This window comes from Sinohyriopsis cumingii, chromosome 3 (genome assembly GCF_028554795.1).
Source record: "Sinohyriopsis cumingii isolate HCF-2022 chromosome 3, ASM2855479v2, whole genome shotgun sequence".
Classification (NCBI taxonomy): Eukaryota; Metazoa; Mollusca; class Bivalvia; order Unionida; family Unionidae; genus Sinohyriopsis; species Sinohyriopsis cumingii.
In genome coordinates this window covers 92,801,305-92,820,642 of record NC_142963.1, presented here as the reverse complement: position 1 = coordinate 92,820,642, position 19,338 = coordinate 92,801,305, and the positions used below count along the sequence as shown (strand labels likewise).

The window sequence follows — 19,338 nt, the reverse complement described above, 5'->3', positions numbered from 1 at the left end:
AAATAAGCTTAATTAATTAGATTATTTCCACCTTATTTCACTGATCCTAGTTCTTGCCTCATGAGAACCTATCTGAGGTATCACTGATGGCTGCATCATATGAAGGGACCTGCTAACTACAAAATGTTTAGCAAGGACGTAAACAGAGAACTTGTGTCGGAAAACAAAGTTAGATGAATAGGCATTTAGGAGCCTTAACTTTAAGCAAAAAAGAAAATTTTATAGTAAAGTCTGTTTCTCGGAAAATACTTGCACAATCACATTAACAGTATGAATTAGTTACCTCCTGAGTTGAAAAAGTCTTAGTCTATACTGTGTATGGTCAAAAGGGAAGTAACTGCTACAGATTACCTGCCTTTACCCCACAGGTATATAGTTAATATCATCAGGGCAAGGTTGAGAAGAATTTACAGTCATGCAGATGTGTAAATATATTTGAAGAAACATAATTTTCTGTACAAATTTCCCTTCTCTGTCAGATACAATCACATTAATCTTTGGAGAATAGGTAAATGGATGAGGAAGTGCTGAGCATCCAACCTCAACCTGTATGGTCAAAAAGTTTCTCTACTTTGAAGGGTGACACTCTCCTAACGATAGTTGGCACAACCAGATATAGGTAATATATGTGTGCAAGGAACTACACTGTAGCCTCCTGCACATGACAAATAATTACAATGAAATGACTTCTTGGGCAAATCCAGCGATTGTGTACATATCCTAGACGAGAATGCAGTCGTGTCAGGAGTGTCACAGACAGGTGACTGTCTGGGCAACAATCAAGAGACCCAGTAAGATTTAACTCCTTCTTTTGTGAGGCCATGTGACACAAATAGTGAAGAAAGTATACTGAGCATGCCAACCAGCTGATTCCATGATATCTTTAATTGAGGCATTGTGTTGAAGTGCATGTTTTGTCAAAATAGATTGTATTTCTTGAGTAAGAATCTTCTTCTGATAGATTTGGAGTACGTAACCATGCCTCCAATAAAAAGCTTGATGAATCATACTGATCATCCTTGATTCTTAACCTCTGCTGGCATCTGTTCTGCAATATTTCCTCGATATGAAGTCTTCCCCTTCAGCTGTTTGTGAAGACAACTGCACCATACATCTTCTGACAAAATACAGCATACCTTGAAGGTTTTGGATGATAAGCAAGGCAGGATTCATGACTGTCTTCTACCACCTTAAATTTCCTTTTTACGCAATGAATATGAAGAGGTAACAAATTTACAAAAGTATCGTAAATTTGACTGATTTTCACAAAACTAATTTTTTCCTGTAAAATGTTTCTTCAGTAATACTTACCTGACCATAATACCCTACTTCCTAAAAAATCCAGCCTCGTAGATTACAACTTATATATAAAGAACTATGTTGTCTGCCCACCTAGGTGTCAGTCAGCTAGAGTGATCTTCCCTTGACACAGGGATCTGGCAGCAAATCCAGGGAATACCTAAGTTACTACTGGGGCAGAAAGCACACTTTCTATTTGAATGTAGCTGCAAGTAGAGTAGAAGGGTGTATGTGTATTATGACTAGATAAGTACTGTCAAAGAAACATTTTAATAGAAAGAATTAGTTTCTTCTTCAAATACATTACCTGATTATAATATCAAAAGGTGGAGGGATATCCATCCCATTAGCCCAGCATAACCCTCTCCAATTCCCTGGGGTATGTGAGACATCTTCTAGATAATCTGACTGGAGAATAGGCTCCATCTTAGGTAAGAGACACATTTTCATCCTGACTTGAAAAATGACAATTTGTCCGTCTCACAAATCTAGCAGAACTTGTTAAGCTACATCTTCATGAAGCTGTCAAATGACCCAGTAAGGTGACCTGTTGCATCATGGCTATAGGTCCCAACAAAATGAGTTGAGCCCTTTGGAGCAAAAGATGTCTCAGAGAAAAGCTGGAAAATGTGCACTCCGATTTCCATCCCACTCCATGGATATTATCAGTTAGAGAAAAGTTTCACTCACATGCTATGCTTGTGGCAACTGTTATAACCTTGTAAACCAAAATTTGTAGTAAATTCATTTGATCTGGGGTTATTTTTCAATATGTTTAGCAAATGACCCTCTTTAACCAGGATGAAAATGTGTCTCTGCTAATAAATCACCAGTTTCTTTTTGAGATGTAAGAAGAGGCTTGATCTCCCTGGACAAAATGGCTCAGTCCTTTTTAAAATACTAATTCAGGAGTCATGCAGGTGGCCTTGAGCTGAAGTGTCCAAAGTAGACGGTGATTTTATTACAAAAGTCTGGTTCCCCTTGGATGGGAGCCTGTTCTTGGCAATGAAAGCCAATACCATCATAAGTGAAACTGACCTGTCTTGTAGAACCACATGTGGTTTGGGTCCGTTGATAGGGCATGTCTTTTGCTGATTCTGTCTGCCTTGGCAAATACATTGAGGAAAGAGGTATTCTATGAAAGGTGAACCAATGAGGCATTTGAAAACAGCTTCAAATGGTATCTGTTATCTGTTTAACTGGACTATGGGTCAAATGGCAGCTGATCTACTGAAAGCAAAGGAGCATCAGAACAATAATATCAATTAATAACTTTTCCTGTAGGAACGTCCAGTGACAACATGTACAGGTAAATTCAGTGATGTTTGGCATTCAGATGCTGAGACTACACTGGAATAGAAAATTTACAAGCCATTGTGGAAATTATACATATTTTAAGAATTTTCTCTAGCTTACAACAGACTTGCAGAAACATAATATGTAACTATAGCCATAACTATGCGAGGAGATGCATAGGTTACCCATGCAAATACATAAATACTATTAAGTATGTGATGATGGCAAAGTGATAATACTGTAAATATAGAACTTTGTCGTCAGCAAAAGAAAGAAAACTTGGAAATATTACATGGGGTATACTTCTGTTTTGAAATGGAGACTACTCCAACTTGTATATGGTATTACTTCCAGAAACTGGTAGTGGATTTTGCGAGGCTTCTCTGGTGAAAGTGTGAGACTCAGCAAAAGTGGAGGTAGCAACAGAGACATTCACAGGAATTGGTGCCAATCCCTGTGTGAAGGGGAAATACCTCTAGTTAACTGCCACCTTGATGGGCCAATAACTTCTAGCTCATTTTTAGCTAAATGTTTTAACCTGGGAGGGCTGGATTTGCAAGGCAGTAGTAGTTTTCCTAAGGTATTATGATCAGGTAATATATGTGAAGAAGAAAATGTATTATACACCACACTGTACGATTGTTTGACTTGCTGTAGCACCAAAAAGATTACTGGATGGCTAGTAGAAATAGAAGAAAAAACCACAGAAATCCACAGATTCTCTGAGGTCTGTTGACAGTTTGTGACAAAAGTTACAAATGACGATATCCAGTATATGGAGTGTTACCTAACGAGTTCAGGGGAGATAATCTTTAAGAGTTACTTCCCTTTATCTATACAAATTAGACATAGAGAAACATTTATGGGAGGGCTGATTCCAGAGGTAACAGAAGTAATTTTCATTGTTAGTGTGACTGAGTAATGCATTTAATAGAGAACAGAAGAACTGTAATTCATTACTTTATCCCTATCTGAAATTATTGTGATTATTTTACAGCTGAGATATATTATTGTAATTTACATTGTTTATTTTTAAAGATGGAATAGCTTTATTCCCAATAATGTATCTCAAACATCTGAATATCTAAATCTGTAATACTGAATGAACCATCAGATATAACTCCCTGCCTTCAATGTAGACAAGTTAATATCATTTTTCTAAACATTATCCAAGTTAATATTGTATATATGCTCAATGGACCATTGGCTAATTGCAGCAAAATTTTCTACTTCATAACTCCTCTAAATGATTATGTCAAATGCTCAAAATCCAATTAATTCAAGGCCTCATAAATATAAAGCAGCATGCTAAATTTGGTTGAAATCTAAAAATCTTTGATAAAGTAATGTTACAGAAGCCAAATTCAGGAGAATGGGCAATCAGGGGCCATAACTCTTCTAAATGATGTGGAATGGTGGAAAATCAATCAAGGTCTCATCAATAAAAAGATGCATGCTAAGTCTGTTTGATTTCCAACAATCCTTGTTAAACTTATGCCATGGCATAACCCAATAACTAGCTTATAATGTGGGAGCAATATGAATGAAAAACCAGGTACATTAGACACTGAACAAAGCATTGGCCATGCATGATCAAATCTAATGACAATCACACTATCTCAGATGTAACAGGAAAATAAGGACCATCAACCAAGGGAAATACATTTCATTCTAAATAACAATGATTACTGAGGAAACTGAATGATAATGATTCCACCACAGTGACGTGCATTATCCGTTGTGTTTTGGGCGCAGTTTCTCAGACACTACTGCCTGCAGAGTTGTGTAAAAAAAAGAATGTAGATGATTATTGAGAAGTGCTTTCCAATCAAAATATATGTGTTTAGGTCTCTTTCTTGATAGTATTAATGCACATTGATATAATTTAAAAATACATAGGATGCTTTAAAAGAAGTATTACATTATTTAGACAAAACAAAGCCAATCCACCTTTGACATTTTTCTTGTTATATGCATATGTCCTGTTAAGTCATGTGTATGTCAATCAGAAGAGCAATGTCCAGTATTGTTATGTTTACTCTCCCTCCCCCACCAGTCCTTTTGCACATGTTGGTAGGGTATACATTGTTAATTTATAAGCAACATGAGGCTGATTATCTATACCACTTTTAGATCTGGTTGGCCAGCCTTAATACTTACTTTGATTTGTTTAAGTGTTTGTCTTGGGGGTGGAGGCAGTGCTTTCAGTTTGGTATACTCTGGTGCTGGCAAGGCTTTCATTTCTTCATAGTGATGCTGAAAAAGAAACAAATAAAGTCAGTAATGAAAGACATTGTCTTCATAAGGTGACTTCAAAGTAGACCAACATTTCATGGCTTCATTGTAAACCAATATTTCCTGGCTTCTGTGTGGACCAATATTCACGGTTTCTATGTAAACCAATATATCATATTTTAAAAAAATTTAAAAAACTCCCTTATGTTATAAATTGCCAAAATAATATTAACTGTGTGTTATCTAAAAAATTTTAAGAATAATTAAGATGTGAATATTTTGGGATGAATAGGTTTGTATTTGCTCCTTAATGATTCCAATTAACCAAAATCAAACAAAACCTTGCAATATCAAAAACTCCTGGGACCAGAGAATTTGGTTTATTGCTAATTATATTATAGTGTGATATTTTCTTTTATGCTATTTTTCAATCAATATAAGATACACATGCAGGTCCCATCTAGAAAGAATAACCTCAATAGCTAGTCACCTTTCCTCTTCATCCTAGGACTGATTTTCTTGCTTCTTCTTTTTATATATAAACAATATTTTAGTGTTCAAGCAAAGTTGTACCCATTTGCCATTTGTACTACATTTGTTTAGATGATGCAATGTCCTTAATTTTGACAAGTTGTAGTAACACCTAATAAAATGTGTATATTTGATTGAATATCCCTTAACTACAATTATTGACCATCTTTGAATGTATCAGTGAAAATCAAGTCTCAAGACAGTTGTTGTTGTTGTTGTTGTTGGATTTAACGCCATTTTTCAGCACACAATAGGCTATGCATGGCGGCCAGTATTAATGGCAGAGGAAGAACCCGGGAAAACCCAGGGAAGAACCACCGACCCACGAGAAGCTACTGGCAAGCTTTCTCACATACCCACATTGGCCGAATCCTAGACTCGAACCCACGCAGACAGAGATGAGATGGCAGTGATCCGTAACGGAGAGCACTTTAGACCACTCGGCCACTCAAGACAGATAAGTCAATATTTGCTGTTACGTTTCCTTTCACAAGTCTGAAAATTGCAGCTTAATAAAAGCAAGGAACCAGACTTATGCACATCCTAATTAAGCAGATATTTATAATCTGTAAAATGCTTTTATGAAAATAGCAGCAGATTCATGATCCAGTCAAATGCTGTAGTCATTAGTATAATGCAATTCTGCAGTAGTAGTTTAACCAGAACTGTTTAATGGTTAGACTGGTTGTGGAACTATTTTTCTTTACTCCAAACATTTCTTAAATTTTGAACTAACACCATAACCAGTCAAATGTGGTTTAGTAATGGCTGACAGTCAGTTACTATTGAAACAACCTGAACCAGAAATTGTACTCAGTAAGCAGGCAAAGAGCAGTTTGAGTTCACTCTGTCTAGAAATGAAATTGCTAAATCATTAGCTGTATACCATGACCATGCACCAACAACATCTATCTGTTAAAGTTTGTCAGTACTTATTAGACTGCAAACTCTTGTCTCTTACCTAGCCATATACACAATCCTTATCCCTTCTTTCCCAAATAAGGAAAAATACAGCCTGCAAATGATATTTTTATAATGATAATTATAGGTTCAGAAAGTCATGTTATCAGATCTCATTACATTAGTTTTCAAAATGGTCAGCTTGGTAATAATAATTATCAATGCATATATACACAAAATTGTTTGTGGACAGAACAAGTTTGATATATGGCATTAGGAAAGCTGAGAGTGTCAGACCAAAACATATTCATTAGCATTATCAAATGAGTTTCTACCCCCAACTTGGAACAAAAAATAAATGTGGTTTTGCATTTATTACATACCTTCTCTTTTACACTTTCAAAATAATTTTAGCTTTACTGTATGAATGAAATTCAAAAGCTAATTGGGACTTACAAAAGTTAGATTTATTATACTTAAAAATATCAATGTGCGGACATCAAGGAAGACACATAAATAGTTGCAAGCTGGGCATGTGATAGAGAAATATGGATTAAACATCTGTACTGAATACCGGATGAAGCATGCAAGATTAAATGGGTATGTAAAAAGAGCAATATGATATCAGCTGACAGCACTCACTCCTAGTCATTAGTAATGTACAGATATAATAATGCTTTTGATTAGTTATAGACAGACATATTTACTAGCTGTATAACAAACATGTTGTTTGCAACAAAACTGAGTTCTATATTTTGGCACTTTTGGGTCAGATGACAGCAGCAATTCTAAGGCTTTTTGGGGACAAAATAGAAAGAAAACATCAAATTTAAAGTCAAATAAGTCTGAATGTAAGTCAGATTGTTAAAGTGATCCTGTTGAAAGTGCAATGTACCATATACACTTGCTGATACGTCAAGTCCAACTGCAAAAAATAACACAGACCCTGGTTTGTAATCTCATATTGTACATTGTTTATTCTACTAATTACTCCTAACAAATAGCATAGATCTACCAGTACAGTATGTGATGTCAGATTTGGGTCTGTGTAGTTTGCTGTTGGACTCAAATTACATGCAAGTAGAGATGGTATTCATACATTGGTCTGATTCAGTTTTTACTGTATTGTTTTCTATTGTAATATCACTGGCCTCAATCATGAGAAAATTATCCCAATTTTCTACAACTGATGGGCCATTCTGACCTCTATAAACAAAATGGCCTGATGGATAACCATCTCCCTGACACATAAAAAAATTGATCCAACCCATATGCATCTGAAAAAGAGAGGTTACACAGCATCCAAATATTGCAGATTGTTCTGGATTCTCTGAATGACTCAATTACAGTCAACTTTCATAAATTCACCTTTTGACAATCGTGTGTATATTATGAAATTCATTTATTGCAGAATAAATTGTTTCAATAAAATCACTTACATATCGCTCTCTGTACTTTTTCTTGACACTATCGACCAGCATCTGGACTTTCCTGGAGAAGTTCAGACATTTATCTACCTCTGATGTAACATACTGAATATCATCACTCTCAATGATTCCTGAAACAAGCGAAATCATTATACTTTTTTTCTGTGTGAATTCTGCATAACGCTATTTCTTTCAATGTGAATTCTGCATACCCAGTAATGCTATTTCTTTCTGTGTGAATTCTACATACCCGGTAATGCTATTACTTTCTGTGTGAATTCTGCATACCTGGTAATGCTACTTCTTTCTGTGTGAATTCTGCATACCTGGTAATGCTATTTCTTTCTGTGTGAGTTATGCATACCCAGTAATGCTATTTCTTTCTGTGTGAGTTCTGTATACCCGGTAATGCTATTTCTTTCTGTGTGAATTCTGCATACCTGGTAATGCTATGTCTTTCTGTGTGAGTTCTGCATACCTGGTAATGCCCAGTAATGCTATTTCTTTCTGTGTGAGTTCTGTATACCCAGTAATGCTATTTCTTTCTGTGTGAATTCTGCATACCTGGTAATGCTATTTCTTTCTGTTTGAGTTCTGCATACCCGATAATGCTATTTCTTTTTGTGTGAGTTCTGCATACCCAGTAATGCTATTTCTTTCTGTGTGAGTTCTGCATACCCAGTAATGCTATTTCTTTCAGTGTGAATTCTGCATACCCAGTAATGCTATTTCTTTCTGTGTGAATTCTGCATATCCAGTAATGCTATTTCTTTCTGTGTGAATTCTGCATACCTGGTAATGCTATTTCTTTCTGTGTGAGTTCTGCATACCCAGTAATGCTATTTCTTTCTGTGTGAATTCTGCATACCTGGTAATGCTATTTCTTTCTGTTTGAGTTCTGCATACCCAGTAATGCTATTTCTTTCTGTGTGAGTTCTGCATACCCAGTAATGCTATTTCTTTGTGTGAATTCTGCATACCCAGTAATTCTATTTCTTTCTGTGTGAATTCTGCATACCCAGTAATGCTATTTCTTTCTGTGTGAATTCTGCATACCTGGTAATGCTATTTCTTACTGTATGAATTCTGCATACCCGGTAATGCTATTTCTTTTTCTGTGTGAGTTCTGCATACCCAGTAATGCTATTTCTTTCTGTGCGAATTCTGCATACCCGGTAATGCTATTTCTTTCTGTGTGAATTCTGCATACCTGGTAATGCTATTTCTTACTGTATGAATTCTGCATACCCGGTAATGCTGTTTCTTTTTCTGTGTGAGTTCTGCATACTCAGTAATGCTATTTCTTTCTGTGTGAATTCTGCATACCCATTAATGCTATTTCTTTGTATATGAATTCTGCATTCCTGTTAATGCTATATTCCACCTATCTGCATAGAAAATTGATCAAGAAATCCAACATGGTCATCTCAAGAAGTATGTATCTGAATATAACAGCTACAGCATTTTGAATAGATTTGCTGAACTGTAAAATAATAAATTGGTTAAATAGATACAATCAAAACATTTATAAATGAATTATCAAAGATAACTAGAAACCAATTTTTTCTAATAAATTATGTTTGTTCAATAATACTTACCCTATCATAAAACCTTAGAACTACTGTAACCTTGTACATCTAGTCCTCACATGACTTTGTAACTAAAAATCTAAAAGTTATCTGCCCATCTAGGTGTCATTTAGAGTGAGTGATCTCCACTTAACACAGGGATTGGTGCTAAATCCCATGAATTCTTCAGCTACTATTGGAGCAGAAAGCAAAGCTAAAGCAATGTGAGGGATGCCATTGTGACCCATGCAGGTACATACCAAGGGCACCTAAGTGTGTGAGGATGGCAAAGTGATGACACAGAAAAACCAGAAACTTTGTTGTTGAAGAAAGAAAGAACATTAAAGTTGGAAATTTATACATGGAATATACTCATTCAACTTGCTATAAGGTAGAAAACTTTCATAATGCTTGTCTGTGGATTGTAACAGCTCTCTGTCTGCAGAGATTGCTGCTACATGGCAAAAACGGAAGTAATAACTGAAGACTTCATGGGATTTGATGCCATACTCTGTATCACACTGGAGATCACTATAACTAACTGGTACCAAGTTGGGTAGATAATGTTCCTTTATAGCTAAAAAGGTTTTTGCCTGGGAGGGTTGGATTTGCAAGGTAATAGTAGTTTTCCTAAGCCATCATGATCAGGTAACATATTTGAAGATGTGTGTTCATACAATACAGATGTCACCCCCGGTATGATAGTATTAAGGCAAAGTTCTAAATCAAACTGGGGCCAGAATGTCAAAAAATCTGGCCAGAAAGTACTAAAACCAAACCTTGACCATGGCATTGCTAACATAAAGCCTCAATTCAAATTTGATTTTATGCTTAAGTCCTTCAAAAGTTCCTGAGTAAATAGTGTAGGGCAAAGACAAACAGTTCATAAAATTTTGCTGGATGCTAAAAATCAAGCTTGATCTATGTCTTCTTTGAGTAAAACTTAATATCAAATTTGATTTCAATCCATGATACCTACAAAAGTTCTTGAATTGTAACAAAATTGAAAGATACTGTTCTAAATCAAACGGGCCATAATCCCATTCAAGTTTGCTAAAAAAGAGTTCATTCTTAAAACACTACCTAAGTCTTCTTAATGTAAAGCCTCATGCTATATTTCATTTCAATCCAATAAGTTAAAAGTTACTGAGCCAAAATAAAATTTGTGTTGGACATGAGATAGGACACAGGGGACAGAATGGATGCACACACTATATGACCCATACATATACAAAGTGGGAACATACATAAATGCATTGTAAATATTGGTTGTAGAAACCAAAGATAGCATCAATAATAAATATATACAAAATTAACATGAACATTCTCAATGAAAGAACTGTTACTTTACCAACTGCTATAGTATAAATCATATACCAAAAGGTATGTTTATTAATTATGCCGAATACATTTTACTAGAATAGGAGAAACATGATCTTGAGGAATTTTATTTAATTATCTGTTAATTTGTCAGCTTCATAGGTGACATTAGTCCAGTTGCTTCCGAAGTCTTTTATGTTTCCACCTAATTATCACTTTGATCTAAAAACTGTACTCGACTATTTCATTCCATGTGCAATATTACCTGTCTCTCTGATCCAATGAAATCTGCCCCCACTGCAGTGGGCCATGCTCCTGAGACATTCAGCTGTTCGGGTGATGTTAGCATATCGTCCAGGGATGGCCCCATTAGCATCATAATCATCCACATTGAAGAGAATCGCATGGAGCTTGATCCCTTGTCCTGAAGTACATTCTTCAATGTATGCTGTACACAAATCAATATGTTGGTCAGGGACTCCACTAGTGAATAAGTAGATACCTTCAACAGCTGAAATAGAAAAAAGAATTTTTTGAGGTTATGCATGCACTTGCTCAATATCTATTTTACTGATTTTTTTAGTTTCTTCAAATTCTCCTGCAGTGTTTGCATCAGTGTGACTTGTACATGTTATTTTCTGGTTGAGTTTTGATATTTGGTAAGATTTGTGAAAACTTTTTGTGATTTCTATCCAAAATTCTTCCATGTACACTTATCCTAGATGCAAAGGAGTCACTGTCGCTCAGTGGGTAGTACACTGGACTTGTGAGCAGAAGGATAAGGGTTCAATTCCCACCATTAAATCAGCCATGATCAGCTTCCATGATGTATCCTTGAGCAAGGAACTTTACTTGACATGGCAGAATATAATCTTTAAGTGTTGAAGTCGGTAAAACCAAACAAAAGCAAATCTTTGTCCAAAATGCATAAAGATTATTATATTTTTGTTTGATTTACCAAATCCAGTACTACATAGTGTTTGCAAATAATAATTATCAATTTAATCCTTAATTTGATTATTCTAAAAAATGTAGCATTTCCAGATTTACTACTTGTTTTGAAACAGAACAACCATAGCAAGGTTATTAGGTTTTTAACTAGAGTAATTTTATGCAAACACAAGTCAATCAACTAATCATAAATACCTCAAAATGGGAGACTGTGACACAGAATCAGTTCTGTAAAACTTTTCCTCACAGTCATGTCACAAATATGGTATTCTCATATCTGGCTCAAGCCTTAATGAGTCTACTAATTGGTGACAAAGGAAATGCAGAGCAACATGAAATTTTACTTACTTGTTTTGTGAGATAGTTCCTCTTCATTCTCTACAGCCATTCTGAAGGCTGACAGAAAGTTCCTACTTCCTCCACACTGAAGATCCAGTACCCATCTAGTAGTAGAGAAAATTAATATTTCATACAATGAAACCTGTGTAATTACACCCAACAAAATTCATTATGACACAATGTGATGAGATTTAGGTGCTTTCAAAATGCTCCTGATGACAACATTTATTATCATAATAAACTCATTAACATCAGAAGAAAAACAAAACAATGGTGAAATTGTTTCTAAGTCAAATGTCCACAATGTTATGGGAGCAGCTCCATCAAATATTTAATACTTTTGGTTTATGGTTTTATATAATGTTATAATTGTTTGTATTTTACATTGGTCTTAACAGATTTTTCAGTTATGTTAAAATGTGTTACCCATGTTTCTGTAATAATATGAAACTTTAACATTTTTACAAAAATCAATTTTAAACATTTTGAAATGGCACATAAATCTATGCAAACCCATATTCAGGGATTTTTTTCTTTCTTGTCTCTTTATTGAAAGCTTTGTAAATGCAAGAAAAGCATAAGACATGTATAAACCATATTCTGTCAAAAAAATCATATAAAAACAGCAGAAAGTAGGTGTATATCAAATTGATTGAACATAAGAAATTTAACCTTTAAAAGAAAAACTAATCTGATTGCTAATCAAATCATACAACCAACTACATCACTACAGCTCAAAATTTAACCTTAAGTGCTGCCACATTGTAAGTTAAGTAAATGTGATAGATAGTTGTCTACATAAACCACTCCCTAATTAAACTATACATTGATGACTCATTAATTCACTAATTAATGGTTGGCAAAAAAATAAAGAAAAGGGCAAAGACAAAGTAAGACTGTTTTGCTACAGTCCAATCATATGTCCAATATTAACGTATTTTAAATGTTAATCTATGTTTCAATAATGTGAATTAGAAAAGAATGAAAATATTGGAATCAAACAATTGTGCTTTGTATCATGAGGCTGCAAAATCTCCAGACTAATGAACTGGACACAGAGAATGTCATGAGATCAAAATGATAACATGAGGTCCAAGTGGGCCTGATACTGCTCACATGGATTTAAAAGGCTAAACGTGATTCTACTTGGAGTAATTTCAGATGGACTAGATGGTGCAATGGCATCTTTTATGCATGAATGTGAAAGGTATTCATGCTAGAACTCTACATAGTACACATGGTCTGATATGGTAAGGCAGGTTTGGAAAGTTATTTTATTATAGTTTATTTTTAAGGATGTAAATTAACAACCATTGGCCTCACCTGATGGAAGGTAATTATTATTTATGTTTTCCATTCAATTGATATGGAAGTCATATTGTTGTATGGCAGCCATCTCAGACACAAATTTGACAGAGTTGTCCAAAGAACTCATAAATGATGCAGCCATTCTGAAGAAATGTTGAAGAAAGCTTTTCTATGTTTGTTATAGAAGGCACACCATTGCTAGAGGTGTGATGTCAGACACAATTTTGATAGGGGTGTTTGTTTTAAGAAATATTCCTAAAAAGTTTGATAAAAAATGTTTAAACCATTCTGGATAAAATGTTGAAAACAGGTTTTGCATATGGCTGTAAAGGAAGCCACCCCAGTCAACATAAATTAGAGAGAGCATATCCCAAGAAACATTCCTACCACATCTAATAAACAATGACTCAGTCTTTCTCTTAAGAGAATAAGTCAAATAGGCTTTGCCAATGAAGCCACAATATTGCTATGGCAGCCACCCAAGAGTTAATTTTGAAATTGCACAGCCCAACTGACATTCCTAGCAAATAAGATTAAAAAACAGATTGAGCTGTTCTGGAGAAGTTTAAAATGGGTCTTCCTTATGGCTACTATGGAAGCCACATCACTGCTGGGGAAGCGACACCCTACACAATTCTGAAAGAGTAAGTCCTAAAAACATTCCTACCAAATTGGTTCAGTTATTGTAGAGAAAATGCCAGTAAAACAGATTTTGCATAAGGTTGTTAAGGAAGCCATACTGCTACAAGGGAAATCACCCTGAAAACAATTTTGACTGAGCATACCCTTACATAGACTCCTATGGGGGTGCTCACCAATTAATATGTACTTTAGAGAGAGTGACGCATGTAAGGTGAAGTAGTTTCCATTTAAAACATGCACAATGGAGAGAATGTTGGCATACCTATATGCTACAGTAATGTAATGTGGATGATATTTCTTTGGATGTTGTACTTTTGGAAATTTTACATGATTTAAGCACACTGCTAACTAAAATGACTGCTCCCTTGTGTTAAAAAATCAGCCTGAATTAGTCTAAAGTACACTATACATAGCAGCTATTAAAATAGGGAAAATGAATTTTGCCAGACTAGACAATACCAGCTTTTGAAAGTGCAATGAATGAATTACCAATTATATATAAAATGTAAGAAAAAGTAAACGGCTCTTTTTTATACAATTTACCTCTGAAGTTCAGGAAGTGAAAATGACCAAGTAGAGCTAGCACTTTTTTGAAAGGTACACATTTGAAGTAAGGCCAAGCTGTATACTCTATAACCCATAATACACCCATCAATCATACACCAAAATAAAGGGAATTAAAGGTTCTTTTAATTATACCTAAGATATACAAGGTCTTTTTTAAATAGCCAGTATAACCAGTGAGGAAAGCCGGGGAAATTCTTTTTCTTTAAAATCCTAACCCTATGGAAAATGCGAAACTGTATAGCGCCACCTATCATGACTGATTAAAACTACATCAACTCTTCAGGAGAAGAAAATGAAAACAGGTTGTCCATATGGTTGCTATGGAAACTATGCCATTTCTAGTGGAGCCATCCTGGGCAACATTTTTTTAAAAGCATTTCCTTATTCTTAGTTTGATCAAAACTGACACAGCCAGTCTAGAGGTTTGCCAAGTGCTTGCTAAAGAAGCCTCACCACCGATTGGGGAGCAAACCCAGATAACATTTTGGAACAGGAAGTGCTAAAATCATTCCTACCAAGTTTCATCAAAATAGGATGAGCCGTTCTGCAGAAGAAGTCAAAGTTAGGTTTCTTTTTGTTTGCTATGGAAGCCACAACACTAACAGAGAAGCCACCATGAAAATTTTTTTGAAACGTTCCCACAAACTTTGATTGAAACTGGCCTACCATGTGTGTGTATGTGTGTGTGATTTGGATTTTTTAACATAGCATTACATTTTTTTAGTCATATCGCTATGATGTTTGCAGTGTGGCAGTTTGTAGTGATATCTTTCACTGGGACATCATGCCACAGATATGTAGCATCATGTTTCACCCATTCATATTCTTAACACAAACCTCTTAATGCTGAGTGCCTAGCAAAGCAGCTGTGAGTAACATTTTTATAAGTCTTTGGTATGATTTTGCTGGGGTATGAACCTGCGACCTCCCCCATCTGAAGCAGATGCTCTAACCACTAGGCCACCAAAGTGGTCCTAGAGAAGAAGTAAAAATATACCAGTGTTGACAGATCATGCACAAAGCATGCTGAACACATTGCCATACCACAAGCTCACATTGCCTTATGAGCAGGTGGGATAATAAAGACCCAACAAGCAGTTAAACTACTGCAACTATGCTTCATCATCGGGGTAACCTGGCTTTATTTAGTTATATCTTGATGACTTCAAAGATCATCTGACATGATGAAGAAAGTTAATTAAAAGATAAATGTATCTCCAGCCATTTATAATACATCTTGTTAAAATCAAAACTGCTGACATGTCCTAAGGTTTTACCTTTCATTCATCTGTGAACTGATCTTCAAAAACTGCAGTGATAATTATGAAAATAACTTGCAGGTTTTTGTTTTTCCATTTTGTTTATCATTTCTTATGTTTTCTGATTTGAATGTCTATTCCATAACAAAGCAACTTCCACATGCTGACTGTGTTTATTAGTAGCTGACTGTGTTTTCTAGTAAACACAATATAGAGTTGTGCTCAGTACTTTGGCATGTGATATCAGAGTAGTTTATTCTGACATTTAAATTAGTTATCTTGAGAAATTAATCAGTGCAAATGTGTTTATGTGTACCAGTCTGTGAACGGAATTCAAACTACGAAGCTTTAATTTAATACTTGTCCTTGCTTATGATGGATACACACTCTAATCCTGAAAAGGAGGCAACTCCACTGTAACTGATGCATGACCTTTTGAGTACTGTATATTAACTTAAATTACATTAAGTCTGTCATCAATTTGCTGACTTTAACTGACTTCTTAAGAACTAATATCCATCAATTTTTAAATCCATTGGACTAATATTTCTGAAGGACAACGTAAGTTATAATTCTCATGAATCAATGAGAGTAGCTAACAAACACAATGGTTAACTACTACCTTACTATCACTTGCCTTACTTATGGAGCTCACAAGTTATTGAGGGAAAGGTGTAAACTAATATATTCAATCTGAAAGAAATGCACTTGAAGTACTCAGGATGTGGTCTCTGATGTCTATTTTTGTGATTAAAGAAATATCTTCCAAATTACCTCCAAGCATCCTGTAGGTTCTTGGCTGTTGGTTTCATCATTGTAGGACGCCAGGCTACAGTGGCACTCCCAAAACTTGAAAATATACCAAAGAAATTTGCATTATATTATATTCTACATCATATTTAATCTCACTACTTGTGTAGGAGTTCATGTACAGCAAAGGACAAAATAATGTTTACAAGAGACATAAAATTTGATATATTTCTTACATATATGTAGAACAGATAAGCAATAACAAATTTAGAGGTGACAATAAACTTTAAGTGTTTCATACATACAAGTACATCTTAATGCCACTACTTCATTTCAATTTGAGCACATTTCATTTCTTCTATCACATTTTAATTCAAACACATTTCATTGCTTCCATCATATTTCATTTTAAGCACATTGCTTCCATTACATTTCAGTTTAAGCACATTTCATTGCTTCCATCACATTTCAATTTGAGCACATTTCATTGCTTTCATCACATTTCAATTCAAACACATTTCATTGCTTCCATCATATTTCATTTTAAGCACATTGCTTCCATTACATTTCAGTTTAAGCACATTTCGTTGCTTCCATCACATTTCAATTTGAGCACATTTCATTGCTTTCATCACATTTCAATTTGAGCACATTTCATTTCTTCTATCACATTTCAATTCAAACATTTCATTGCTTCAATCACATTTCATTTTAGGCATATTGCTTCCTTTACTTTTCAGTTTAAGCACATTTCATTGCTTCCATCACATTTCAATTTGAACACATTTCATTGGTTTCATCACATTTCAGTTTAAGCACATTTCTTTGCTTCCATCACATTTCAATTCAAGCACACTTCAATGCTTCTACTGCATTTCAATTCAAGCACATTTCATTGCTTCCATCACATTTCAATTTAAGCACATTTCATTGCTTCCATCACATTTCAATTCACGCACATTTCATTGCTTCCATCACATTTCAATTCAAGCACACTTCACTGCTTCCAACACATTTCAATTCAAGCACACTTCATTGCTTCCATCACATTTCAATTCAAGCACACTTCATTGCTTCTACTACATTTCAATTTAAGCTCATCTGTATGCCACATCAATATCTCCATACATTTTCTTCAGGATGTCCCAGGTAAACAAATGCCATTTGCTGGGTCATTTCAGAGTATCACCTGATGGGAACATCCCTTCAGGAAAATAGGCTTTCTGGAAGTTTCTACGTCATTTATTAGAGTATTATAGTAATCAGAGATAAAAGAACATTGGCAATTCCTCCACAATGCTAGATAACTGCCATCATTTTTTCTCAGAAGTATAAAATCCAAATTATCAGGTCTATTTCTGAGTATTAAAACTATCTCATAAACAACAAAGAATAAAACAAGCCTAAATATCCAATACAGTAATAAAGCACAACACTGAGTGGAATCACACTAATCTGGGATTCACCATTCAAGTATACATAAGCAATAATGCTGCTTTTAATCATTTTATACTATAGAAAAACAAAACAATGAGCACTAAATATTGAACTTGAAGGCTATATGTTGTATACATCAATGTGCAGTTTTTATGCAACCAATCATAATGGGATACTGTCTGCTGGCAGCTTGCTGTTCTATTTACAGCATGTTGTACAATGTAGCAAGACACATGAATATTGTTCTGTGAAATATACCACAGTAATTCAGAGCCTGAATAACTCAATGGCATTATATTTGTTTTACATCTCTGAGTACTGGATCTGATCTGCATAATGTTATTCAAATTCTGATTTTCTGCATGTTGTCATATAATTTTCTTCACTTAAAAGACTTTTCAGCAACATGTAAATCACCCAGATTACATATGACAACTTGCTGCATAATGATAGAAAATTAAAGTTTTCAAAAACTTACGCAATGATGTTGAAGAACTCCTTGTTGCTGATTTGATGCTCCATAAGAAGTCTAAGCGAGTGCTGAATGTGAACCAGGTAGCTGACATTGGAGACTGACACATCCACAAGTATTACAATACTGGAATTTGAGGCAAATGTAATAACAGAAATGGTTTAAGATTTTAAAAAGAGAATCATGAATAAAGTTAAAGTGTGGAAAATAAAGTTTCACTTCTTTCATCATTTCATCACAGGAAAGAGAGTTTACCAATATATATAAAACTTTATCAGTATTTAATATCAACAATAATAAAGTAAAAATATTTTAGAACACACACAAACTAGTAGTCTTTTAAAAACTAATTGGTGCTTAGAAGATAATCATACTGAAAATCAACAAAACAAAACAAATCAATATGGATATATTCATCTTGCTAGGATTAATCAGTAGAACAAATATAGAGCCCAATCTGCCCATGCATTATGTGATGGCAGACCAGGGTCTATGTTGTTTGTAGTTGGGCTTGACTTGTATGCAAGTATATACAGTAACCAACAAAGATATATTATTGGTTTAGAGAGAGAGAGAGAGAGAGTCTATTTCTTTTGTTTTGATAGTTTTAACAACACATTTAATATATACTTGTCTACATCATACCAAGAAAATATAACTTCAGTGTATTTCCCAAACACAGCGAGGCAACTGTCCTTGGATGACCTGAGCAGGTATTGAACATACGACCCATGAACTATGAGCCTGACACACTACCAATTTGGGGGCCCCGAGTGGCCATGTGGTCTAAAGCGCTCTGCATTATGGATCACTGCCATCTCACCTCTGTCTGTGCTGGTTCGAGTCTCGGATTCAACCAGTGTGGGTATGTGAGAAAGCTTGCCGGTAGCTTCTCGTGGGTCAGTGGTTCTTTCCAGGGTTTTCCCGGGTTCTTCATCCACCATTAATACTGGCCACCATGCATAGCCTATCGTGTGCTGAAAAATGGCGTTAAACACAACAACAACAACAACAAGAACATTACCAACTTAGCTACC

The 19,338-nt window shown here is 35.0% G+C and overlaps 1 protein-coding gene across 1 annotated transcript in view; it reads right to left on the bottom strand.

The window, feature by feature from the left end:
- The window catches only part of LOC149803287 (von Willebrand factor A domain-containing protein 3A-like), a 111,799-nt gene that overhangs the window by 47,851 nt on the left and 44,610 nt on the right, over positions 1-19,338 (bottom strand). The window contains exons 16-21 of the mRNA XM_089952975.1: positions 18,308-18,427; positions 16,417-16,491; positions 11,876-11,970; positions 10,842-11,087; positions 7,701-7,819; positions 4,756-4,851 (exon numbers count right to left, since the gene is read on the bottom strand). Coding sequence (XP_089809101.1) covers positions 4,756-4,851; positions 7,701-7,819; positions 10,842-11,087; positions 11,876-11,970; positions 16,417-16,491; positions 18,308-18,427 — 751 coding nt within the window. The remainder of the gene's footprint in view (positions 1-4,755; positions 4,852-7,700; positions 7,820-10,841; positions 11,088-11,875; positions 11,971-16,416; positions 16,492-18,307; positions 18,428-19,338) is intronic.